Source organism: Coffea arabica, chromosome 3c, assembly GCF_036785885.1.
Source record: "Coffea arabica cultivar ET-39 chromosome 3c, Coffea Arabica ET-39 HiFi, whole genome shotgun sequence".
In the NCBI taxonomy this organism is placed as follows: domain Eukaryota; kingdom Viridiplantae; phylum Streptophyta; class Magnoliopsida; order Gentianales; family Rubiaceae; genus Coffea; species Coffea arabica.
In genome coordinates, this window is record NC_092314.1 from 10670607 (window position 1) to 10697774 (window position 27168).

The following is a 27168-nucleotide window of genomic DNA, read 5'->3' on the forward strand; positions in this document are numbered from 1 at the left end:
TCAAGTTCAAGGAATTATTTATTGGGGGAAATATTACACTACATTTTACACATTTCATGAGGTTGAGCATAATTTTCACACAGGACTAAATTTATAAAAATATCACATTTCCAAGGGATGTGGAGTTCTTACCTATGATTGAAAGTGAAAAATTAATTTGAGGATTAAATTGGTTAAAATGAATTAGTTTGAGGACAATGAAAGCACTGTGCACTCGTCTTGCCCACAGAGTGTCCTCCTTAGCACAAACATTCTAATGATTAAGTATTTAATGATTGACTGAGTCGACTAACCAAAAACAACAGTATTATCCTTCCAATAAATTATGCAAACTAAAAGAAATGAAAATTTCCACTTTAAGAAAATATAACAAACCTAATATTGCCTTATAGAATTTTGCTAACTTTAATATATTGTTATCATTATTATTCAGCCTGAAGTCATGACTGAAAGTGATATATACAAAGACCAAGATTAAGCAGTATTTGAAGACGAGGAATTTGAAGACAAAGATTAACTTTGTGTGTTGGAATTTATGGAAGACGAGGAATTCAGCAGTATTTGAAGGGGTTATTAAGGATGTCTGATCTGTTTGTCGAGCTATTTTTCAAAACTTGAAAGACGAATACTGGATGAAATTTGGGGAATTACAACAGGTAGCATCTTGGCCCCAATTCTTGGGATTGGTGGAGCAGTACCCTGATGTGGTTAAGTTTCATTTGGTTCATTGGCAGGCTCCAAGGCTGGCAATGTTTAAACTTAACATAGATAGGTGCTCCAAATGAAACCCGGGGTTGAGTGGTGGTGGGGGGATTCTTAGGGATGGCTCAGGGAAGTTCATCTTCGCTTTCGCTGGTTGCTTTGATGTTGCTACTAGCTTGCAGGCCGAGGCCAAAGCGTTAGTGCTTGGGCTGAGTCTATGTGCCCAGAGGAATTTTTTACAGCAGTTGGTGGTTGAGTTGGATTCGCTAGTGCTAATAAAGATTTTGAGAAATGATTACCAATGCCCGTGGACGATTAGTTATGAGATCGAGCAGTGTTGCGAGTTCTCTCAAGGGATTGTACAGTTAAGCATTGCTATCATGAGGCCAATAAGGTTGCGGATGTTCTAGCCAATGTGGGGTGTGCCTTGGTTGAGTCGGTATGTATTTATGAACATTTCAGGGACTTACCAGGTGTAGTTAGGGGTGAATATCGGTTGAATAAACTATTCTACCCGTCTATTCGACGACGTTGAGTTAAGTAAGTAGGTGTCTTGTAGCTGTCTTGTATCGTTGAGGTCAGGCTTTTGTCCCTCTCAAGAACTGTTCCGAGGCAATAAAATCCGAACTTTTTGGTTAAAAAAATGAATAATAAAAGATTTTAGGGAAAATAAGACAATATTTTTGGGTAGTCTATACTACGGAGAAGACGACAAATTTTTACATTAAAAGGATGCCAAAAAATTGAAATAAAAGTTTAACCTTACATTTTTCACTTTTATTTCTTTGTTTGCTTTTTTTAGGTAAAAAATACAGGAATTATTATTTACTTTTATCTTTCTTTGTATAGTCAAAATTATCATATACTCTACAATATTAAATATTAAATCTTTCTTTTGTGCTGTAAAGCAACCAAACGGGAAGCTCTAAAGGTGAAAAGCATTTTGACAAAGTATGGTAATGCATCTGGCCAGGTTGTGAATTATGAAAAATCAGCATTGTTCTTCAGTAAAAACACCAAAGAAAGGATGAAGCAAGAAATAAGCGAAAGCCTGGATAATATGAAGGAAGCAGTGAATGGGACATATTTGGGACTACCAATGGCCATTGGAAGATCAAAGGCACAAGTGTTTGGCTTTGTAAAGAACAAAATCAGTAGTAAACTACAGGGATGGAAACAAAGGCTACTGAGTGAAGGAGGAAAGGAAGTGCTGATAAAGGCGGTGACAATGGCCATGCCAACATATGTCATGGCATGTTTCAGGCTCCCGAAGGGTTTATGTAGAGAAATTACTAGGAAAATTGCAAAGTTTTGGTGGGGCAAAGGGGAGAGAGAGGCAAGTATTCATTGGGCAAGCTGGAAAAAACTCTCAGAGGTGAAGGGTAGAGGTGGACTGGGATTTAGAGACCTGGAAGCCTTTAATACTTCCTTGCTTGCCAAACAAATTTGGAGATTCCTAACTGCTCTGAATTTGTTAGTAAGCAAGGTAATGAAGGTGAAATATATGAAGAATCCCAATTGGATGAACAAAGGCCCTCCTGGCTCGGCATCATGGAGCTGGAAAAGCATTCATAGTGCAAAAAATTTGTTGTTGGCTGGACTATGGAAAAGGATAGGTGATGGAAGAACGATAAGTATATGGAAGGATAGATGGGTAATAGGGTCCGAAGATGGTAAGGTGGAGGCTGAAAAAACCTGAGGGATGGAACCTCAAGTGGGTGAGTGAGCTGATTGAAGATGGGAGATGGAAAAGAGAACTTTTGCAGACATGGTTTGGAAACACACAGGCTTAGCTCATTGAACGTATTCCCACCAGCATTGGAAGGAGAATGGACAGATTGATCTGGAAATTTTCAAAGACTGGAGCATATATGGTGAAAACAGGATATGCAAGGGCAAGGCAGGAGGAAAATTAGATCAGTCGAAACCGAACATACAATGCTGAGTCAAGTTGGGAAGTTAGAAAACGTACGGTGTGGAAGAATCTGTGGCACCAAAAGGTAAAGGCCAAGCTGAAACATTTCATGTGGAAATGCTTGCAAAATTGTTTACCAACCAATGAAGTAATTTTCAAAAGGATTGGACAAGGTGAGGGAAGATGCAGCTGCTACGGAGAAGGCATAGAAACCATAGAACACTTACTCATTTTTTGTGTGAATGCGATGGAGGTTTGGAAATTGGCACCGGTTAGTTGGGATGGATTAGTTGACAAACAACACAATCTCTGGCTATGGTGGGAGGAAGCCACTAAAGCTACTTCAAAGGAATGTGGACCTGACCGAGTGAACCTCACCATTAATCTGTTTTGGCAAATCTGGAAAGCACAAAACAGAAGAGTTTTTGACAATGAAATCCAAATTTCACCCAACATTGTCTCCAAGGTGCAAGTGGAATGGCTGGAATATGAGCATGCAAGGGAGGAAGAAAAGGAGCAGACTGCAACGACAAACATCAAGGAGCATCAAACGCGAGGCCAAACAGCAGGGGATGATGACGTTTGCTTATTCACGGATGCGGTGATATCATCAAGGATGATCAGGACGGGTCAAGGCATTGTTGCAAGAAAGTGGAACGGAATGATCATGAAAGCAAAGGCAATAGTCAATCAATATAAGGAGGAACCAAGTAAAGAAGAAGCTTTGGCAATTAGGAATGCAATGCTGATGGCTAAACAGGTAGGATGGACTAAAATTACAATCCATTCGGATAGCAAATCAGTTATTGATCAAATACATAGTGGCTATGAGTATGATAGTACCATTGCAACTATTCTGGAAGATGTGCAGGTTTTGACTTCACATTTTGCAAGTTGTAGGTTTGTGTGTATATCTAGAACAGAAAATGAAATTAGCCATGCTCTAGCTCAGTTTGCTATTCAGCTAGAGAATGATATTGAATGTGAACAAGATTTCCCAGTTTGGCTGATGGATTTAGTGAGGAAGCAAATGAGGGTAGTTGCCCCTTTTTGTAATTAATTCTTGTATTTATCAAGGGTTTATCAAATATATATAACTGTTGACATTTGTGGAAAAAAAAAAAAAAGAGGTAAGAGCTGTTGCTATATGTGCTCAGGGTATTCGATCATGTAATCCTGTGTGAGGTTTAGATCCTGGCTTTGTAATTTTGGCTACATTAATAATAAAGCATAGATTTCCTTTAAAAAAAAAAAAAGAGGACTTGAATTTTCTTTTGTCATCATTAATTTAGTGTTGCCTTTTATTGGTTTTCCTTTTGCCCCAAGTTAAGTTATGGTCTTGATCTAATTCTATGCACCCAATTTGAAGTATAAACCCGAAAATTAATTACTTGTATGCATACTTCCAAAGCTAATTCGCAAGGAAGAATCTTTTAAAAAAGAAGACACAAACATTAGCACAATTCAGCCTCCAAAAAATAGTATAAACGCATAGAATTCTAAGCAGGACATGATCATATATATGTAACTAAAAGAAGTAAAATCTTTTAAACCTATAAAGCACTTTTAAAAATAGGGCCTAACTTGCGCTCTGAACGTGAATTGCCTTCAAAAGCATATATTACAGATGCATGACTGTTGATAAACATTGATCAAATGTGTAAAAACCGTACCATCTAATCTTTAACTTAAATACCAAGCAAAAAACTTTAGTGATATGTTGTGCCCTCATTTTAATTGCAACAATCCATTGATTCAAATGTAATCAAGATTGTATGGAAGTTTTCTACTACCAAAAGGATTTGGTTCTGTACACAATAGGAACCTATAAAGTTTCACAAACCAAGTTAAAAGTAATAATTTTTTATAAGAATATAACTAATTGTGTATTCTTTTTATTCTTTAAGTTTTGCCCATACATTAAATACTTCTAAATAGGGGAGATTTTAGAATTCCGTTTAGATTTCATATTGACCTCAAGTTAAATATATCTTTGGATAATGAAATAAGTAATTTTGACTTTTAGATTGCAACAATTTAAATAATTCAAAATATAGCTAATTTTCATTCTTGAGATATTCAAATTGAAGGAATGATTCCCCTAAAGAAATCATAGAATTTTCCCTAAATATGAGTTCGGAGTTTGGTTCTATTGCATCATTTGCAGTCTAAGTTCTTTCCAATGTTTTAAAACTTGGAATGTTAATTGAACCGACCAGGTGTTCGGGTCAAGGTTCAACCGATCAGACCGGTTCAATTCTGAAAAAATAATTTATATAAATATATATGTACAAAATAAGACATGCAATGGAAAACTTTATATGAAGAAAAGTTTAATATTTTCAAAGAATTTGGATTTTGACAATTAAAAATTTTTAATTATAAGTTGCAACAAATAAATTTTATCTCAATCTAAATTGTATCTACCAAAAAATAATCTTAAATCTAACCCAAAAATACCACAATATTCTAAAATTATACAAAATTCACGCCCATGAGAATTAGACATTATGAGTTTAAATTTTTAATTTACGTTTTTAAAGAAGTTTGAAATTTGGAGGAAGTCAGGAAAATAGAAAACAGTGATGCAAACTTGATAAATGGCAAAAAATGAGAAGAAAGTGAGTGGATGTGTCATTTAATAATTAGTCTTTAAGATTAAGAAAAACCTATTCTTTTTATATATATATATTTTTTTTCAATTTGATAGACAAAAACAAAAAAATCGCCGGTTCAACAGTTCAATCCGGTTCAAACGGTTCTTATTGGTTTTTAACTCCAGTCAACCCAAGGTATGAATCGGACTGGAGCTATGGCCGATTCACGATCCAATCAATCGAACCCGCTGGTCCGGTCCGGTTTTCAAAACAATGGTTCTTTCGATTTTCTCGCATTAACAGTTTTTCCTAGTTCAACATATATGGTTCAATTGCAAGGCAAACTGGTCATATGTAACCGTCAAATACGGTGTACTCAAATATGGGGTAAAATGAAGCAATATTTTTCAGGAAGAAGGTGTAGGAACTCAAGTCATTATTCGGTGTCAAAATTATCAAATTTGGCATTTGGGATAAACTAGTTATATACAGTGCCACGTAACGAGTGCGCATCAGAAACATATATGTGCGTGTGTGTGAAAGTTACACATCCAACACTTAATAAAAGTGACAGGTGTCGAACCTGTATAATAATAAATATTTACTCGAGAAAAATACAATTTTTGTATATAGCGATGAGCAGGATTGAATTCACAGAAACTGGGGATAATTTGCTTCTTCTAGAATTTAGAATATGGGGGAATATGAATAGTTAAACAAATCAAATAAAAATACGCAACTAACAATTTACTAAAAATTAAACAATAATAAATAAACTCTATCCAAGAAATAATTTCGGAAATGGTTCACTCAATTGATCATGGATGCAATAATAATTTCATTCACTCACTGATAAACACGTTATAATTGTCAAACAAGCGATGACATTCAATTTCTCCTTACTGTATCGGTGATTAAGGTACGACCATTAATCACTTCCCTAATCAAGAAATAACCTTAGGTACGATCATAGAGTTCAATTTTTCAATTACCTTAAGAATTAGAGAAGTCCTGTTCTAACCAAATAACACGCTATGAGGGTTATTTTAATTTAGTCCATGCGTTCCCCTGATACAAACCCAATTATGCCAGTCACCACTAATTAAAGCAATTAAATAATTACGAATTTAACTGCCCTAACTGGTTTTAAGTTATTAGATTAATTAAATATCGGACGCCCTTGATATTTAAATAAAATAATAACCATAAGAAATTAAATCAGAGAATGCACGAAAACCAGTAAATAAAAGAAAAAAAAATCAATTTGATCTCATAATTTTAGATGAACCATATCTTCCGTTGTTCCTTGACTAGAATGACAAGCTTAGTTCATCGTCAAGGGAAAAGAAGAGCGCCTTCTTTTAATTGTCTATCACGGCCAAAAGAAAGAATATGACTACCAGTCTGCCGCCCAAAACCAAAGATGATAAAAACCTATCCTAAATTGACTTGTCTCTTTTTTCGGTTGACCAAGAGTCCTCGTGATAGGTTGCAATTTTATCATTTATTTTATTATTAATTTTCCCTATTACCTGACCTGATGTGAATTAATTATTAAATTCTACTCACTTTTCGTAATTTACATTTATTTCAGGGAGTAGAACAAAAATACCATAATCAAGGCCAATTTGACAGTCATCGGGAAAGTTCAAAATAGCAGGCAATCAAGGGCATTCTTGGAACTAGGAGCTGCATGACCTTTTTGGTAATTTTGATTGAAGACAACAACTAGAAAAAGGGAAAAGAAAGCAAACCTCGGGAGGCTTCTTCCTCTCCGGAAGGAAAGCCGCCGCACAGCCTTGAGGACATTAGAGAGGAAAGCAAACAATGGCAGACAACTTTTTGGCTTAGTCTTTTGACTTTTCCTTGTGGGCTCAAGTAGCTTTTCCTTTTCCTTCTCGTATGATTGGACAAGTAGAAACCATAGAATCAATTGCTGTAGCTTTGCTATCTTTTCAAACATTGGAACCGAATTGAATTTCCCCAATTTCAAGGGACAATGGCCGCGGCTCTCTTTACAATTTCTTGTGGGTTCTTTTCATTTGGGATGAACTAAATCCCTTTGTCTAGTTAAGGAACAACGGAGGCTTTGATTCGCCTAAAAATTGTGAGATCGATTTAATTTTATCTTTTTCTTTTATTTATTGGTATTCGCATATTCTTTGATTTCAGTACTTATGGTTATTTAATTAATTGATTGTCTTGGATCCGGATAATTAGTTAATTTAATAATCTATTGTCAATTGAGGTGTTAAATGTGGCGACCCCACTTCCCCCTAAGGCGAACCAAAGGGTTGGCGGGCCGTCTGCCCAGCTCTCGCCAGGACTCACGCAAACATTCTAACCCAAATCCTTTCAAAGGAGAACTTAATCTGTGATAAAATAAATCTTTCCGAATAAGATCATCCTTACATCCAACTTAACTTCAGAGATAGCAGAGATAAATTAGCCAGTCGAGGCTCTTAAACGTCCCACGTGCTACGTACCAAAATATAAAGTCGTACCAATCCGGGTAGATAAATACATAAATCTCTATTACAAATTTACAGGCCAAGTAATCGAATTAGGGTTTACCCATTTTCCAGTTTCAAGTGGCAACCCAAAAGAAAAGTGCATTATCTCAAATAACACATTACAGCCCACAGAATAAGTTATAGTATTCAAATACAATCCAAAAGGAAAACTTAAGTAAGCATCCAGCTTTCAGTTTCCAGAACCTGTTAAGGAAAACAATAAACGTGGGGTGAGCTAAAGCTCAGTGGTGCCCCAAAAACATGCAATCAATTAAAACAATTAACACGTATTGATTCGACTGAAGTAAACAAATAGGAAGGCGATAATACCCAAGTGTACCTTAGACTGGTCGAGCGATTCACCCAACGACGTTACGTCCTGAACTTACATTATTATTATAGACTCGTCGAGGGATTCACCCAATCAACTTCACGTCTAGCACTTGATTTATTATTATTGACTCGTCGAGGGATTCACCCAACGACTTTACGTCTAGCACTTGATTTATTATTATTGACTCGTCGAGGGATTCACCCAACGACTTTACGTCTATCACTTGATTTATTATTATTGACTCGTCGAGGGATTCACCCAACGACTTTACGTCTAGCACTTGATTTATTATTATTGACTCGTCGAGGGATTCACCCAACGACTTTACGTCTAGCACTTGATTTATTATTATTGACTCGTCTAGGGATTCACCCAACGACTTTACGTCATCAGATTCACAGATTCATTAGAAAATGTTTCACACATGTCACCACTCGAACGGCTAGTGCGATAAAGTACACACTGCTCACTTCGATGGATCAAAATCATTTATTGCATTTTGACAATTATCACATAGCGAATTGATAAAGCGCTTAACCACATAACATAGAACAAGCAGGGGCACTCACCAAGAGTGAAGTTCAGATATTGGATTGAGGATCGAGTTCCGCGTCCTCGTAAAATCCTAGAATATCAGAATTTAAGCCATAAGTCTTCTATTGGAACTGTTGGCTTGCGTATGTAGAGTTTTCTAGCATGTTGCTAGTTTACTTTTTCTCAAAATATTTTACTTGGAATCGAGCTTGTGAGAACCGTACAATATTTCTTATAAGATTCCTGGAATACTTTTCCTCGAAAAAAATACTATTATTATTTTCTTAAAATAAGTCGGCAAGCTATTTAATATCGAGGCTAAGAGTATACCTTGAGAAAAAGTTCCTTTGAGTGGCGGTGCTTGCAAAATCTTTGCTAAGGCTTTAGGGTAAGGTCTATTGAAAAATGTTGCTAGAATAAGGTTTTTCTTTTCTTCTTGCCAAGCAGGTTTCTACGTTTAAAACCAAAGTGATCGAGTTTCACCTTTTAAATTTTCCTTAGTTCCGACTAGCCTTAAACGATTTATAAAGAAGGAAGGAATTTGGAACAAAACTAAGGTTTTGAGTCTGGGAGAATCATTTCCCCAAATTGATAAGGCTAGTCTAACTTAAGGGATAAAAGTCATGTTGCCCAAGTTTCTAAGGCAGAAATAGTAGACACTATGTTTAGCAATACGATGCTAAACCTGTACCGTTCGAGACTTAAAGCAAAATATTTTTCATTTACTTAGTCAAGCGTTTACTTGGAGTCACAAGGTCGGTACAACTTCTCACATTTTCGATTCCAATCCAAAATCTCATTTCCTCAATATTGCACAATTAGAATTTAAACAGTAATAACACTAGGGCTCGTCAATTCTTAGCCCTGTGTTCCAACAAATTTATACCTAAGCATAAGCAGGAAAATTTACCAAGGCTTCGTCAATACTTAGCACTTGGTAATCAGTACTTATATCAACTCACAGTTTCACAAAGTAGTAGCACAGATTTCTATACAATTTCAGCAGTCCAGTTATCCATGCAGGGTGGGAATTCATAGAGCCCACCACCCACCAATTTCCAATAAATCAACCATCAATTCAAAAGTGGGAATTCGTAGAGCCCACCGTCAACAATTTCGACACATTATGCTCCAATGAAAAATAATGTCAACCATTAGCTTTGCGAACATTGGAATACGAGTAGAAATTGTTTCACTAGCCAGGCTTAAGCATACGTTTAGCAAGTACCTTCTTACCCTCTAATTCTTTGAAAATTTCAGGAACCACTTTTAAAAAAATTCAGTTCAACCTTTCGGTCATTAAAATTTCCAGCACTTCGTTGTTTATAAATTCACAATTTTCGTGGCTAAGACATGCTATTAAGCTCTCAGCTTGATCATACACTTTCTTAGCTAAACAATGAACATTTCCAGTTCAAGAGTTGAATTTAAACAACTGTTATAATCTTCAAAATTTCCAGGTTCAAATTCACGGCAGTTTACAAAGAAATTTCCAGCAATTGTATGTTCTTAACTCCAACTTTTCTTTGGCCAAAACAGGGTATTAAGCACTCAAATTCAACATGCCACCACTTAGCTAGGTAATTAACATCCCTCGTTCAAAATCAAATTCAGTTAACAACTACAAACATCCCAAAAATCCAGGAATTCATTCGGCTCTTCTTGGATAATCTTGCATGCAGCAGATTTTCTTGTTTATTTTTGTTTCTAGATTAGCCAAAACACTTCATGCAAGGCTTAATCATTTAGTTTTAATTAGTCAAACACCTAACCAAGTGGAAATCAAACACGTTCCAGCAAATTCATGCTAAAATACCCAAGCAATTTCCCAAAACAATTTCAACGGCTAATCTGGAAAATCAGTTCAGCAGTCCAGAAATTTTCTAATAAGTTTTCCAGCCATGCAACCGAAATTCTGAGCCTTAAAGTTCACATGCATCACTAAATAAGGAGGTTATCTAACAGGTTGATCCAAGATTAAGCTCAACTCATCACACCCAGCAATTTTAAAACCAAAATTTCCAGCTCAAGTTCTCGGCAGAAACAGATTCTTACGCAAGTCAAATTTTCTTTTTTCCAATGACTCATCCGATGGTTTAATATTCAACATGCAAAGCTTAAACCTCTAGTCCTGAGATAAGTAATCATATTTCTGGGCTCACATTACCACAAATGGCCGAGATTAAGGCTGCATTTTCCAGTTCAGTTTCTTGGCAGAGTCATTTAATCAAAACAGATTTTTCTGAAACTTTGATTTCCTCATCCGACTACACAACCAAAGCATGCATGCCCCTACGTGACTCTATCTACCTCTGATCAACCCAAAATAGTCCAGAAAATTACCTCAGAATAGCTCAGCTCACGAATAAGAAAGCTACGAAATTTTCTCTCGGCTCACGCACAGGTTTGATGGTTCTGGTTTTCTGGTTGCGACTGGTGGAGGGTGAAGCTGGGTTGCAGCTGGTTGTTGATGCGGAAAGGGATGGGCTTACTCACGGCTTCTTCCTAGTTCCACTCTGGCTTGCAGACAGAACCTTGGAAGAGTTGCAGCTCGTGCGGCTTCCTTTCTTTTCTCCTCTCTCGAATGGCAGAGTGAAGCTCGGTCTCTCACTCTCTAACTCAGTCGAGAATAGCGAAGTGAAGGTGGAGTGTAGTCTGATATGTGGAGTGGAGATGAAATGAAGGAGTGCCGTGGTTTTGGAGCTGATTGAGTGTAAGAGTTGGTTTACTTGTGGAGTTGGTGATAGATTTGGATTGGTGGTATGGGGCGGCTTGTGTATTGCAGTGGAGAAGTTGCCGATTGGTTAGCTGGAGTGGCGGACAATCATGGTGTCCAAGGAGTCGTTTGGCCGTGAGTGGTGATGGTTGTGGTGCAGTGGGGATTTGGTGAGTTGCGAAGGGCATTTTTGTCCTTTCACATTGCCTCTAACCTCTACTTGAATTTAGATTCGAACTTAGTATCAACGATTTTCCTCAAGTATGATTTAGTGGCCTATTATACGTTAGTATACTTAAACCGTTTTATCGAATCTTTATCGTTTACTATTTAGTATTAAGGTTCCTACATTCTTACTTTATTAATTCCTTATTAAAATCAAGTTTGACCTTGTAATAAAAATCTAACATTTATCGTTGGCACTAAACAGAAATTATCATTGGAATTTAAATAATTTATTTTAAGGCGAAAATTTAATCCAACCCTAAAGATATTAATTTAGTCAAATAGAACCAAGAAATTTCATAACTTTGGAAAAGTATAGTATTTTTCACATAAACCTATTTTTACACGCTTAATTGTGAACAATTAAAAGTAATGCTAGAAGTTATTGAACAATAAAAGAAATGCAAATGAAATATGCACTAATTTATATATCCATTTTTTCAGGGTTCTCACATTAAATCCGTAATTATTTAATTACCTCAAAATAGTGACAACTGGCATGATTAAATTTGTGTCAGGGGAATACGCGGGCTAATCTAAAATAACCCTGGTAGTGCGTTATTTGGTTAGAATAGGGCTCCTCTAATACGTAAGGCAATTGGGAAATTAAATCTTACGGGCGTACCTAGAATTATTTCTCAATTAGAGCAGTGATTAACGGGCGTACCTTAATCACCGACACAGTAAGGAGGGGTTGACTGCCATCGCTTGTTTGGTAGTTATAACCTATTTATTGATAAATAATTGGAATTGGCTCTGCATCAATGATCAATTAGGTGAACCATTGCTAAAGTTATTTCTTGGTTAGATCCTCAATTATCACCCATTTGATTTTAGTAATTTGTTATTTAATTTTTAGTAGTTTCTTAGATTTTAGTTGAATTTCTTTGATTGTCACCTTCTGCACAAAACACCCCCTTGTCACTGTGAACTTGAAAAGAAATAATTACTCCTAGTTCCTGTGGATTCGACCCTGCTCACCGCTATCTACAGAAATTATTTTTAGTTTGAGTAGGTTTTTATTATTGCACAGGTTTCGACAACCTGTCAATTTTTGTCGCCGTTGTCGGGGACTGGTGCCAGATTAATTGTTTTTATTTTTTTTATTTATTTTTCTCTTATTTTTGTTTATATAGTTTATGGCTTCTAACACTCCGTATTTAGGTGATAGATTGGATTTTGTTTCCAGGGAAGGCAATAAGGCTTGTTTTTTTGCTAAGTTTGCATATTCAGAGGCACTAAACTCTATTAGAGAAAGAATGGCTGCAGCAACTTGTAAAATTTGTTATGCCAGGGATCATTCAACCGGTATGTGCCCCGAATATCAAGATAATCTGAGTGTCCCACTCAATAATTATGGAGATTTTTCACCCTGGTCTCAAACGTGGTATAACCCTAATCCAAACGGGTATGATCAAGGATGGTGGGATAACTCCAGTTATAATTATACAACAGAGCCAATGAATTTTCAGCAGTATGAGTCTCAAGAATCATCATCTATGTCAGGTATGTCTCTTGAAGAAATAGTTGAATCAATAGCTACTAATACATATCGATTTCATCAGGAGACACAAGCGAACCTTCGCGACCTGAAGGATCAAATGAATCAATTGACATCCAGGATAGCGCGATTAACTTCTCACTTTGAAGAATTGCTCGCACAAACCAATATCAAACTTGAGGAAGATGAGAGTGCAATTGTCCGGCCAAATGACATGGAACTGCAAGAGTTTCAAGAAAACGGATTTAAAGATGCAGTTGAAAAGGAAGCTGAAGTGCAAGAAATGAGACTCCAGGATCAACTCGTTCAAGTGAACGAATCCAGTGAACAATCTCCAAATACGGTGACATCTCTTCCACTCATTCATCAATATTCTCCTGACTCTTATTCTTCAATTTCTGTTAATGAAATTGACTTTATTATGCCAGAAAATTTCGAATTTCATGACAAGAATAAAATAAGAGTGGTGATGGCAAGATATCTTGAACCAATAAATGCAAGGGAGGGAGGAGTGAATGGAGAATTCAACTTATCGTTGACTTGTTTGGCGCCATTTACTAGTCCATGGAAGCCCGTAACTCGTGTGCTCAAGGATTATTCTATTTACGAGGGCTATCAGAACTATATAGAGGATGAAGCATTAAGACGAGCCACAAGATTTTATCCTCCATGAACAAAACATGATAATGTCTAGCCAAAAACATTAAAGAAAGGCGCTTATTGGGAGGCAACCCAATTGTTTATTTTAATTGTTTGTTTTGATTTCGTATGATAATTTAAATATGTTTTCCTTGAATTTGACTGATTTCGGGTCTCAATTTTCGTTTTTGATGATTTGTACGTGTCCTTCTGTCATGACGCGCCCGCGTCATGATGTACAGAGAGCTCATGGTCAGAATCGTCAGAAAGGGTTCCTGCCCTCTTGACGTGCCGGCGTCAAATAATCTGGAAAGCTCCAGATTCCGTGCCTTCATGACGTGCCCGCGTCACATTCGCAGGAAAGGTCAGTATTTAAAAAAGCTAAAAAACGATTATTGATTTTCTGCTAATCTCTACTTTTGAATTTTAAAAATAATTTTGTCAATAATAAAAAAAATTCTTCAAAAAAAAAATTTTTTCTTTTCCAAAAAAGAAGTTATATAAAAAAAATCTTCAAAAAAAAATTTTTCAAAAACAAAATTTTCCAAAAAAAAAAAACTTTTTTAGTAATTAAGTAAAAAAAAAGGGGGAGAGTCTTCCCGGTAAAAAAAAAAAAAGTTCTAAAGAGAGAAAAAAAATAAAATGAAAAAAAAAACTATTTCCTTTTTCTTTTTCTTTTTTTTCTCCCTTCTTTTTCTTTCTTTCTTTCCTTTTTTTTTCTTCTTTCCCTTTTCTTCCCCGCTTCCTTCTTCTTCTTTTCTTTTTCTCTTTGGCCGAAATCCCTCGCCGCCGCCTGTCGCCTGGAGCCCATGGACCTCCACCTCCAACAGCTGAGCGCCGTAGCTCCGCCATTGCCTCACGCCCAGCTCTACCTGGCGCGACATTCTCTCTCTCCCATCTCAAGCCGCACGCCGCGGCCCACAAGCCCACAGCTAGCGCACCGCCAGCTCGCCTCCACTCCAGCAGCTCCATCGCCATCTCCAGCCTGCGGCAGCTGCTGACTAGCCGCCATCCACCAGCGGCTACCCACTCGCGCACCACCTCGCGCGACACTCATGAGCGCCAACAGCGCGACCTTCCCCAGCTCGTTGCTCCCTTACACGTGCGCCGCCTCTCGTCTAGCCCACTTCCTCGCGCACCACTCAACCTGCACCACTCGCGACGCACAGCTCAGCGCCACCGTCGGTAGCCCAACCTCCCTGGTGCCAGGTTTTTCTTATTAATTTGGTGGTCCCCAATTCTGATTTCTTGATGATTGATGGGATTTTGATGCTTGCGATTTCACTGAGTAAATTTGATTGAATTGCATCTGTGTTACTGGAGCCAGTGCATTGGGTGATGTCCTGCAACTGATTTGCCTAGTCTAATATAACTGTCATTTGTTTAGGTTCTTGGAGTACTGTCTGGTGTTGTTTGTATCTCTTAGTGGATTCGGTTGTCTCTTTGATTTAATTTGCCCCTGTGCATTTACCAGTGGTACTGGCGATGGTAGTTTTTTAACATTTGTTTATCCTGTGTTATTAGTTGCCCAATTGATCGAGTTGTGACTACTGGGCATTTGTGATTGAGTCGTTTCTGTCCAACCTGTGATTGAGTTGTTTTGGATAAAGCAGGAGGTGATTTGAGCATTCCTTGGGTTAATTGCTGATTTTGGCAGGTTGAATTGGGTAATTGACTATCCAATTGGAGGCGGTTGTTACGATTTTGGGTCTCATTATGTCTAATTTGCTGTGATTTGTGTCTAATTGTGGGTAATTTGCTTGTAAATTGGGAGGTGCCTGTAATGCTTAAATTTGCTTATTGAAGTTAGTTGCCTCTGATTGCCTTGTTTAGGAGCATTTTATCCTTTTGGTTTCCTTTACTAAGCTCTTGGGAGCACGTGTTGCACTTTGGACTGCATTGATTTTGAAATTGACTAGTTTGGGACCGCAAGTGCTTATTGATTCCCATTGCTATAAGTGTTGGGGTATTTGTATGTCCTCTGGGTGATTGAATTGTGCACTTTGCTCATTTGGTTGGCTTTAAAATTGTTATTGCTTTGAATTTCCGGCTTCCATTATTTGTTGGCAGTTGTAGTCTCTTGTTGCGTCGAGTGATATCGAGAGTTCATGGTGAAGCCACGAATGGCACCAGCTCCAGATGTGAGTTGATCCACAATTACCACCTGAACCGCCCCTATTTTGATGACTTCAGGGAAGTACCGATGCCCCTCTCCTTCCTTCTACTTTTACATTATCACATTGAGGGCAATGTGTAATTTAAGTGTGGGGGGAGCAAATAGGGGGTGCTAGCGTTTTTAGTTTTTAGGTGTTTTTCTTTTATTTATTTATTTTTTTTTCTCTCATATTTTTTTTTCTTTCTTTCTTTTTTAGTTTGTTATTTGGCCATCTTTCGTGCAATTCCTTTCTTTCTTTTTAGTGATTAGCTCACATGTGCATGCCAAGGTTTGATGTTGGATTGTTGCCCCTATTTCTACTTTTGTCAAGTTTTAATAATAAAAATATATCGAGTTAATGTGGTTGGATCCAAGAGCATTCCTTTGGTGAATATCAGTGATTATGTAGCTCTTCTAATTTTTGGTTAACTTCTCTAGGCATAGGGAATGATCGTTGGCATTTCCATGTGAATTGGTCCAATTATTAATCTTAGTTCTCCATGTTTGAAAATGAGGCTAGCTGATGAAAATTTTCTTTTGGGTTTTGTGTTATATTGAATGTTTGTGTGAATAAGAGTTGACTGTACTCCGCTAGTCTTTACTATCGAGTAACCAGGGATCTTCATCAAAAGTGTCGATTCTCGCGTCGAAAAGTAGTAATTGCTATGAGTACGTGGTCACGTGGCGATAGAAGCTGAGTAACCGGGCTCTTTCATCTGACAAATGTCAGAGTTCGCGTCAAAAGACTCCAATGGCTAGAGACTAAGTCTTGTGTTACTATTGAAAAAAAAAGAAGAAAAAAAAATATAGAAAAATAGAAAAATGTGAAAAAAAGTGAAGTTTGTGTTAGTGTATAATAAAAGTCAGTTTGCCGATGTATGGATTTAATGTTGAGATTTTGGTTAATAGTTGGACCATTTGCTGATAAATGTTATGCGTCATTCCTTCTTCTTAGATTAGTTAACATGAAATTAGAAGATCTTGTGGTTTAGAAGCTAACCGGAGTGATGTTTCTTGGACTTGACCATTGATGCTTGATTATTATTTTTCTTGGTATCTTGGCAATTTGTTGGATAGAGCAATAGCCACTATCAAATATTGGTGTTTGATCGCTTTTCTCATGCTTGAGGACAAGCATGGTTTAGGTGTGGGGGGAATTGATAGGTTGCAATTTTATCATTTATTTTATTATTAATTTTCCCTATTACCTGACCTGATGTGAATTAATTATTAAATTCTACTCACTTTTCGTAATTTACATTTATTTCACGGAGTAGAACAAAAATATCACAATCAAGGCCAATTTGACAGTCATCGGGAAAGAGTTCAAAATAGCAGGCAATCAAGGGCATTCTTGGAACTAGGAGCTGCATGACCTTTTTGGTAATTTTGATCGAAGACAACAACTAGAAAAAGGGAAAAGAAAGCAAACCTCGGGAGTCTTCTTCCTCTCGTGCGGCGGACGCCGCACAGTAGCAGTGGGCTACTTAGATAGGATTTAGAATTAGAATTGCAGAGGAGCACTAGGATAGATTAGCTTTTCTTTTGACCGTTTGGTCTCCTTCGTCTTGTAGTGGAGAGCTTTTGACTTTTCCTTTGAGTCTTTTGTGGCTGCCTCCTACGTGAGTCAGGAGCATGGAAGACTAAATCATCCTTTGTAACTTTACTTTGCTTTATCCCTTCAATTGAATTGAAGTTTCCTAAATTTCTAGACTATGGCCGTGACTGATGCTTTGATTCTGCATGGGTTTTCCTCATCAGCAATGAGCTAAACCCCTTTGTCTAGTCAAGGGACAACTGAGGTTCTGGTTCGCTTAAAAATTGTGAGATCGATTTAATTTTATCTTTTTCTTTTATTTATTGGTATTCGCATATTCCCTGGTTGCAGTGCTTATGATTGTTTAATTAATTGATTGTCTTGGATCCGGATAATTAGTTAATTTGATAATCTATTGTCAATTGGGACGTTAAATCCGTAATTGTTTAATTGTCTCAAAATAGTGATAACTGGCATGATTGGGTTTGTGTCAGGGGAATACGCGGGCTAATCTGAAATAACCCTGGTAGTGTGTTATTTGGTTAGAATAGGGCTCCTCTAATTCGTAAGGCAATTGCGAAATTAAATCTTACGGGCGTACCTAAGATTATTTTTCAATTAGAGTAGTGATTAACGGGCGTACCTTAATCGCCGACACAGTAAGGAGGGGTTGACTGTCATCGCTTGTTTGGCAGTTATAACCTATTTATTAATAAATAATTGGAATTGTCTTTGTTTCAATGATCAATTAGGTGAACAATTGTTGAAGTTATTTCTTGGCTAGATGATACGAATCTCGTTGGAGAGGAGATACGCGACCCAAGATCACTTGTTGGATTTGACTTCGAACGCAAGAACGGTAGCAGCGGAAACCCTAAGACCCCTCTAATCCCCGTGACTACGAACTTGTTGATATTATCTCAACCCGTAACCAAACGAATTAGTGAACCTCAGGCAAGTGTAGAAGGCGCCACAATTCAAGTGCGATTCTTGAATTGATAAGCCGAACAAGAACACTAGAGTATAACTCTAAGTTGTTCAAGGTTTGCTCGAAAGCTATGGAGAAAACTCTCTCAATATTTTTATCATAAAAGTGTCTACCTTTTATTGATGTAATATGGTGCCTTATATAGGCTACAAGTGAAAACCCTAATCTAGTAGAAAATAGACTAAGGGTGCAGTGGACATGGGCCCTAATAAGGGAGGCTTAACCCCCGACGGGTTGGGCCTCATGTGGCCTTTCATTCCTAGGCAGCCCACTCTAGTAAATAATAATGAGTAAATTAGCAATCCTACCCTTGGCGATTCTACGTGCAATATGCACTTAGCCAATTATTCAATCTAATCAACTAATGTGGAAATAACTAACTATGATGCTAAAACGGAAATTAGGGTTTCGCAAAACCCTAATCCTCAGGTGTAGCTTCAATGCTCATTATCGGACCGCGACCATCTTCACTTGAGTGTATGAATCCTTCAAAGGACTTGTGTATGGCTTGAATAAGTACATTGAGTTGCTCACGAAGTTTCTTTGCGCGAGCCTTAGTAATGGGTCCACTTGGGGCGTGCACGTGATCCTCAACTCCTCGATTACTCGAGCCATTGTTGGCCTGCCCACGTACCATGATGCTATCACTAGATCCTTGATTATCACTCGTTTGATTTTAGTAACTTGTTATTTAATTTTTAATAGTTTCTTAGATTTTATTTGATTGTCACTTTCTACACAAAAACACCCCCTTGTCACTGTGAATTTGAAAAGAAACGATTACTCCCAGTCCCTGTGGATTCGACCCTGCTCACCGCTATTTACAGAAATTAACTTTAGTTTGAGCAGGTTTTATTATTGTACAGGTTTCGACAACCTGTCACCTCGGCCAAAAAGAAAGGAAACTACCTAATGGACTAGTTTCGTATTCTTATCAAACTACTATTACTAATTCAAATCAATTTAGAAAGTCTATAACAATCATTTGATAGAACATCCGTGACCCCATTTCGAGACTTCAAAGCACAACCGGATAATACGCGTCCACTCCCGAGCCTCCTTAGGACATGTAGAGTTTAAATTTTGATGTGCTCATATTGATTAGCATAAAAATTCAATAAAAATCACGCCTTTAATTTTTTTTGCTCCAAATTCTTATAACTAATGCCAATTACCAACTATAAATATAATCCATCAATTAATACAATATTTAATAAAATAAAAGAAAAAAATAATCATAAAATTAATGACAAAAATGCAACCTATCAAAAAGTGCTCCTCGAGTTCTTTTGGTAACTGTTGAATTTGACAGAGCTTTTGCCGGGAAACATATGTACATTCTACTTCATTGAATTTTTTTTTGTTGATAAAATAGAATAAAAAAAGAAATATAAAATTGAAAACTTACAATGTGAACATCCTATGCCAATTTTCTTGACAAACAGCATATGAAGCCTTTTGTTGTCTCAAATGCGATTGCGACCTATCTTGGCATTGCAAGAAGTCGAAACTTACTGGTTCATGGCGTAAACCGCTGCTTGTCTTATTAGCCATCATCCATTAATGCATTCACAAAGACTTCACCGCGATGAAAGCTCTGACGAACAAACATCCATTTGTCGAGAAGGTCATGGTCCATTAACTAAGATTGAGAATTTAAGAATTCAATATCTTGAGTTTTTCTTTTTGTTTCTTAAATTTCACACCTCTTGTTAACCATCATCCATTAATGCATTCACAAAGACTTCACCGCGATGAAAGCTCTGACGAACAAACATCCATTTGTCGAGAAGGTCATGGTCCATTAACTAAGATTGAGAATTTAAGAATTCAATATCTTGAGTTTTTCTTTTTGTTTCTTAAATTTTAGAAATAGCTTAATAAAAAAAAAGAAAAAAAAAAGGATAAGCGTCAGGCTGTAATGATTTACCACATTCTCAATCCATTGTGCATTTTTTGTTTTGTGTAATATCCCAGTGTCTAGTAATCGCATTGGATCCCGACTAATCTGAAGTTAAACATTGTCAGATCCCTTTTGAAAGTGACTCTTGTAACGTTATTTTCTCCATTCATAAAAGTTAAATCGAGACCTTACTTAGGGCTTATTCTCGATTGATTATTTCAATCAATTATAGATTTTGATGTTGGATAATTAGTTTTTGTGATATTTTTAGTTGCTCTCATATTTTGATTTTGGATTTGGTAGCTAAAATCTATAATATCCAAACATAGTTTTTGCTGATTCTTATTATTCTTTATAATCAATTTCTACAATTAAATTTTGTAAAATCTAAAGCAATCAAAAAACAAGACCTTAATAGGTATCAAGTTCATTGTCACTTGGCTCAACGACGAGTAAACCACCACGTTTATGTCAAAATAGAGACGTTTGCCAGAAAATGAGCATCTCTTGAAGCATGTATTTGTACTTTTCATGTACAGCCATAACGCTAAGATGGGCTTTCCGCCATACGATACCTCAGGACACGATTGAGTCATTTTACCCACACAGCTAGCATGCCAGCCAGCAGTACTTAATTATAGACCTGCTTGGCCTATTCGGAACGACTTTATAGTCTTCGTCGCTCGTGTCGGCATAAACTTGCAAATCAGTGGGCAAAGTTGTCAGTGTTGCTGGGAAGGAGTTTGCGGTTTCGAGCCTAGCTGCCAGTCAAAGCTTTCGGTGTCAAACGATTCTCATAAATTGGAGAAAATGACTCTCAACTGCATAGTGACTTTAGCCCATTGAGGGTTTAATTCGTATTTGTCGAATACTGCTAACTCGTTTATCAATCAAACTAGCGGTGAAAAATAATTCCAAGTCTCAATAGGATATCTAAGCCCAAAGGAAATTTGGGAGGATCGGAATGGATTTAAAAATTAGGGGATTTAAGCTCAATGATGCCCAGTTAAATATGAGAATGGTTAGGTATTGATTGGGAATCCTAGGACCCAATTTATTTGCTCTCTATACTTTTTTAAATCGTTTATTTAGCTCTCTCTATCTTTTTCCTTTTTTTTTTCATTTCTTAGAAAACCATTAACAGAATATGTTGAAGTTTCTTACTAAGTGCAAGTTGTGAATACAAGAAAAATCAAAGAAGGATTTGAAAATCAAACGTTCAATAACCTAAAAAAATGAAAAGTTTCAGTTTTAAGTCTAAACAAGAAACAATAATAGCCATAAGTTCAATCAACGTGCTATATATGAATAACCCAATGATGTTTCTATCCATCTCGTAGTTATTTCGTTCCGATATCATATCGAAGAATTCCATACCGATTACGAGCAATGCACTGGTCCCGCCAACAGAGTGTCCTCCTAGCACAAACATTCTAATGATTAGGTATTTAATGATTGACTAAGTCGACAAACCAAAAGCAACGGTATTATCCTTCCTATAAATTATGCAAACTAAAAGAAATGAAAATTTTCTCTTTAAAAAATATAACAAACCTAATATTGCCTTATAGTAATAGAATTTTGCTAACTTTAATATATTGTTATTATTATTATTCAGCCTGAAGTCGTAACTGAAAGTGATATATACAAAGACAAAGATCAATTCAACATGAATAATAAAAGATTTTAAGGAAAATAAGAAAAGGGAGATTATTCACTTTCAACACAATATTTTTGCGTAGTCAATACTTCGGAGAATATGACAAATATTTACATTAAAAGGATGCCAAAATAATAAAATAAACAATTACCCCTACATTTTTTTACTTTTATTTCTTTGTTTGCTTTTTTTAGGTTAAAAAATACAGGAATTACTATTTACTTTTTATCTTTTTGTCTTCTTTATAAGGTCAAAATTATCATATACTCTACAAAGAAAATTAAATTGATAAAAGGAAAAGAACTCTTTGGTTTATTTTCTTAACATCTCTTCTTATTTTTGTTGGGTTAATGTTTAATGTCATGCATATTTGAGTTTATTAGAATTTAAATCAGATGATGATGATGCTAACGATAATAATAATGATAAATAAAGTTAGCAAATTCTAAAAATAAGGTAGTACTTTGCTTGTTACTTGGTAAGAGCAAGTCCTTTTTTCAGGTTTATGTAAACTGTCAGACGGATAATATTTTCCTTTTTTACAGACTAATATGTCTCATATTTACACTTAGAGGAGGAAAACAAATATTGCATCAAACCTCAAGGGTTAACATACTTAATTTTGGCTTGGAGGGACTAGTTAGAAACAAATTTCTAGAACCAAAATTTCAAATTAAGGGGCCTAATACGCAGTTCTAAATGTTAAAGATCAAAATAGGATCACTGATTAAAGTTGAAGTACTATTGGAGTCATTTACCCGAACCATTATTTTGCCCTCTAAAATCGTAATGGACAAGTGTTAATCCGAGGCTGAAATGCATTGTAATCCGAGAATAGCACAATGTTCAATCTGTCACACTCATTGTCAACTAGTCAATTAGATTTCAGGCATTTGTGCTATGGTTTGAGAGAGAGAGGCGGTGAAACAAAGTAAACAAGATCTTCTGCATGCTTTTGCATCACTTTATGTATGGCTAGACTAAATATTGGACAGACAGATACCTAAGTGAGGATCTTTTTGAAAATATATGCATTGGTTAGTTTAAGTATATCCAAAAGAAAAGGAAGAAAGAAAAAAGGAGCAATTTGATAATAATTTACTGATTTACAGATAAAATCAACCAAAAACTAGGATTGACTTTGTTGCCAATTTGAAATACTAAAATTACTCATTTTTTGGTTAAAATTTGCAAAATTTACTTCGTATTGCATGAAAAGATTTTGCCATCACCTCAAAAGTGCTAAAAAAAGAGAGACAAAATCACAAACTCATATACTTATATTGAACTAGATAGCCAGCAAATACATGGAGTGCATATTACATGATCACTGATCCAGCACTTATTTGAATTTCACATTACAAAGTACATACTATTATAGCAAGCCTGTTTAAGCATTCATGATTAATCATGACCTAGCTAGAAGCTGGCTTTATTAGTTCTGAGGCTTAGCATCTGCAGCCTCACCAGGATGTCCACCATGGCCGCCACCGCCATGTCCGCCGTGTCCATAACCACCATGGCCGCCACCCCCGTACCCTCCATGTCGATCCCCATTACCTTCTCCTGGATGGCCCCCGTATCCACCACCATGGTGCCCTCCATGACCTCCTCCGTAGCCTCCTCCGTGGCCTCCGTAGCCACCTCCATGGCCTCCTCCGTAGCCACCTCCATGGTACTTGGCTTCTCCTTCCTCATTTGTCTCAACTGTCTTGGCTGCAATAAAGATAAACAGGGTATGGGCGTTAGTTACTGTAATCGCAATTTTGAAAATGTAAAGTTTGGACCAAATTGTGTACATGCTTTTAGGTTACAGAGTATTTTAGCGAAACACATCGTAATTCTTTTGAAATTTTGCCTTTTAACGTATGTGTCAAATTATTATTTTACAGATATCATTAAAATGACTAATTACTACCAACTAATAGCTATTTTATCATAGCGAATTATAGTTTCTGAAAGTTAATAAATACAATGATTTATTAACAGTATGTTTAAAATGAGAATCTCAAATCCATATGTTTACAAAATATAGTTTTACTCAAAAAATACAGGAAAGGCAATCCAGTCACAAACGACTATACTCCAACTCCCACGTTTAGAAAGGCTTGACACTTAGAATCCAGTTACTGAAAGTAGGGGTGTATTCAATCTTTTTAACCACAGCTCAGCTATGCTTCTTAGTACTCCGACACTTCACATGTACAAAAAAAATCTATTTTTTATTTTTGAAAAACAACAAAAATCTATTTGAAATGTTAAACGCTGTGGTCCTAAATGCTGAATTAAAACATGGTGCATATAAATTAGAAAGAGAAAAAATGATGAAATGTTAATTGAAGAATAAATGTCTTACAATTGTCAACTGACTTGGCAGCCACCTCTGAGGTAATCATTAGAACTACAGCCATGGAAATGAAAAAGAAAAGAAGTGTCTTGGAACCCATTTTTGCTCAAGGGAAATTTATGTATCGAAGACTGATTTTGAGAAGGATGAGGAAGGTGGTGCAGATTGATCTCTATTTATAGGAAAGCCTATGCCACATTCCCATCGAAAGGGTCCCGGAGTCGGCCCACCAATGTTGAAGAGGCAGTTGTCGTGCTAGGTCGAAAGTCTATATAAGCGTAAACAAATAGAAAGATGTACGGAGAAGCATTTGTTCTAATTTCTACAAAGGTCTTTGAGGCATATAGACTTCGAGCACCATGGAGAAGATAAGGTTCATGTCTCCCATATTCAACAGCATTGTTGATAATTTGGACTCTGCACCGACTTCGATGGATTATATGCTTTCCAAATTGATTGACGTGTCAAATATTTTATAAGAAGAAAAGAAACAAACACGTCAAACTTTGCAATAGTTCCAAGAGAAGCATGATTAGAATTATGTAACTTTTTATTTACATCACAAGATACAATAATATCTTTTATTATGTATGTTAAAAACCTATAAGTTGTAAATATAAGATAGGGTCTTGTTATGCCCTTAAATCTAATTCTATTGAATGAATTTGAAGTATGAACGAAAGTTACTTGTATGCATACATCTAAAGCCGATTTGCGAAGAAGAATCTTTTGAAGAAGAGTAGAAGTAGTTATATGAACGTATATATATGCCTCTGTTTTCCAAATAAGGAGACACAACATTAGTAAAATTCTGCCTCCAAATAAAATTCTGCCTCGTAAGGATAGTTATGAATCTTATGATTACTTTTCTAGTTTCTTGCAGTTATCATTCCGGATCTTCTAGTTGCACTTATATACTTATTGTTTCACCACTGAATTTGGGAAAATATAGCAATGAATCTGGAAGAAAAAATAAGACTTTTATTATATTATTAGCTAAAAAAAAATCATACAAATTATACGCAAAAATACTTCAAACTAATTGGTTGTTTTAAATAAAATAAAAAGATGCATGATTTTGTCATTTATATTGAAATGTAACAAGAAATAAAATCTCGATTAGACAATTATACAATTTACAATTAGTTGAGCTTTCAAATTTGGACTTTAGGCTAGGCCAAATAAGCCTACGGGCTAGTGTTGAGTTTTTCTCCTAAATTTGGATGGTTCAAACTGACTATGAACTTGCAGTTTTGGCTCTGGTTTTAATATTTTTATGAACCCGAACGGGAACACTTAGTCAAGGTTCTGGCCCCAATCCTGGTATAAAAAGTCCAGAACGGAAGCATTTAGTCAAGGTTCTGGCCCCAGTTCTTGTATAAAAAGTCCAGAACGGGAACATTTAGTCAAGGTTCTGGCCCCAGTTCTGGTGTAAAAAGTCCAATTCCAGTTCTGAATTCGGCAAACCGCTAGTGTGGTTTCAGTTTGGTTATGATTTAAATCTAAGCTATGCTGTTGGCATGAGAAAAGAGGAGAAAAGAGGAGAAGAATAAACACATAACAAATTTTTAATAATTTTATTAATTCAAACATTTTACTCACGACAATTCACAAATTTCAACTATGAGCTTTTCCTAAAACTCTCTCTTAAATCTCAAGTCAACTTTTCAAATAACAACATACTAGATTAATAGTATTTATAGACTCCAAATCTTACTAAAACAAATACAGTTATAAACTAAAACTTACTTGGAAACTGATTGAGATTTCTTAATCTAATATGGAAACCAAAAGGAATTAAAAAACTAATACTAAAATAACTTAGTTTAATTTCTTATGTAAGGCGACTCTTAATCTCATCCCTCTCTTACTTAAGAAAAGAAAAAATGAAAGACAGAAGGAACAAGCATCCATCATGCATTTGTCAATCTATTATGCATTTTTGTCAAAACAGAGGCATTTATATTTGTCAATCTATTTCGCACTTTTTCTCCAAGATGCTGATACGGTTTTCCGCCATTTAATACCTCAGGACACAATGAGTCATTATGCAGAATTTTATTGTCTTCGTGCCTCGTGTTGTATAAAGAATGGTACAACTGTGGTGAAAGTTTTCAGCGTCGGTAGGAAAGAGCAAACGGCTTGCGATTTCAATCCTGAATGGAGGCCAAAGCTTTCAGTGTCATATGAGAAAGTGAATCATTTGGTTCCCCAATATTTATTGCAACAAACGACTTTCAACAACATAGTGACAAAGTCGATTATAGAATAAGTGAGAGGATATGATACCTTTTACTTATACTCAATTCTTCCGGGTCATCCAATTCATTTTTCCCTCAAATATGGTGGAATTCGTATTTGTATATTACCGATTTGTAGTCCTTGTAATCTTGTATCCAATAAAATTTTTATAGCAAGTGATGTTTTTATATTACCCATAGTAAATTGCTTTCGAATGGCATCTGCATCCTTCACTAGTCCAGGGTTGGATTCATTTTGAAAAAGTTGAAATTGTTACTTAAATAGAAATTTGTTGTGGCAATAAATTTGTAATTAACACGTGAACCTTGATTTTCAAGTTCTTCGATTGCCCGACACGCTCCAACTTGATCTTGTATTGTGCGAACAAATACTAGTAGTGCATCCTTCATTTTCTTTAGCTCTTGTAATCGAACCTAATAACAGGTGTCGAGCCTATGTAATATTAAATTCCTACTCACAAAAATATACACGAGTATAATGGCAAGTAAGGTTATCTCTACAGAGATTAGGAGAAAATTTGTTTCCTTCCAAGTGAGAACTAAAAGGGAGTTTTGAGAAATTAAAATTAAAATAAATGATCAACATAAATCAAAATAATTAAAATAAGACAAATTAAATTCAAATTAAGAATAAACAAGCT

The 27168-nt window shown here is 36.1% G+C and overlaps 3 protein-coding genes across 3 annotated transcripts in view; 2 read left to right on the forward strand and 1 right to left on the reverse strand.

Annotated features, from left to right (window-relative positions):
• The first annotated feature begins 822 nt into the window (after window positions 1–822).
• On the forward strand, window positions 823–2401 carry LOC140037801 (uncharacterized mitochondrial protein AtMg00310-like). Its single transcript, XM_072082926.1, has 2 exons — window positions 823–898; window positions 1611–2401. The coding sequence occupies exons 1-2, from the start codon at window positions 823–825 to the stop codon at window positions 2399–2401; spliced, it is 867 nt and encodes a 288-aa protein (XP_071939027.1).
• Window positions 2402–2864: 463 nt separating this feature from the next.
• Window positions 2865–3677, forward strand: LOC140037802 (uncharacterized). Its single transcript, XM_072082927.1, has one exon. The coding sequence runs from the start codon at window positions 2865–2867 to the stop codon at window positions 3675–3677; it is 813 nt and encodes a 270-aa protein (XP_071939028.1).
• Window positions 3678–23181: 19504 nt separating this feature from the next.
• Window positions 23182–27168, reverse strand: part of LOC113734562 (uncharacterized) — a 109866-nt gene continuing 105879 nt past the window's right edge. The window contains exon 4 of the mRNA XM_027261150.2: window positions 23182–23635. Within this exon, the coding sequence (XP_027116951.2) occupies window positions 23355–23635 (281 nt within the window). The 3' untranslated portion in view covers window positions 23182–23354. The remainder of the gene's footprint in view (window positions 23636–27168) is intronic.

Excerpts from the sequence above, each read along its gene's own strand:
- LOC140037801 (XM_072082926.1), top strand. The coding sequence starts at position 823 with ATGGCTCAGGGAAGTTCATCTTCGCTTTCGCTGGTTGCTTTGATGTTG. Across the intron at positions 899-1,610 it reads TTGCAGGCCGAGGCCAAAGC|CAACCAAACGGGAAGCTCTA; the intron begins GTTAGTGCTTGG and ends TGTGCTGTAAAG.
- LOC140037802 (XM_072082927.1), top strand. The coding sequence starts at position 2,865 with ATGGAGGTTTGGAAATTGGCACCGGTTAGTTGGGATGGATTAGTTGAC.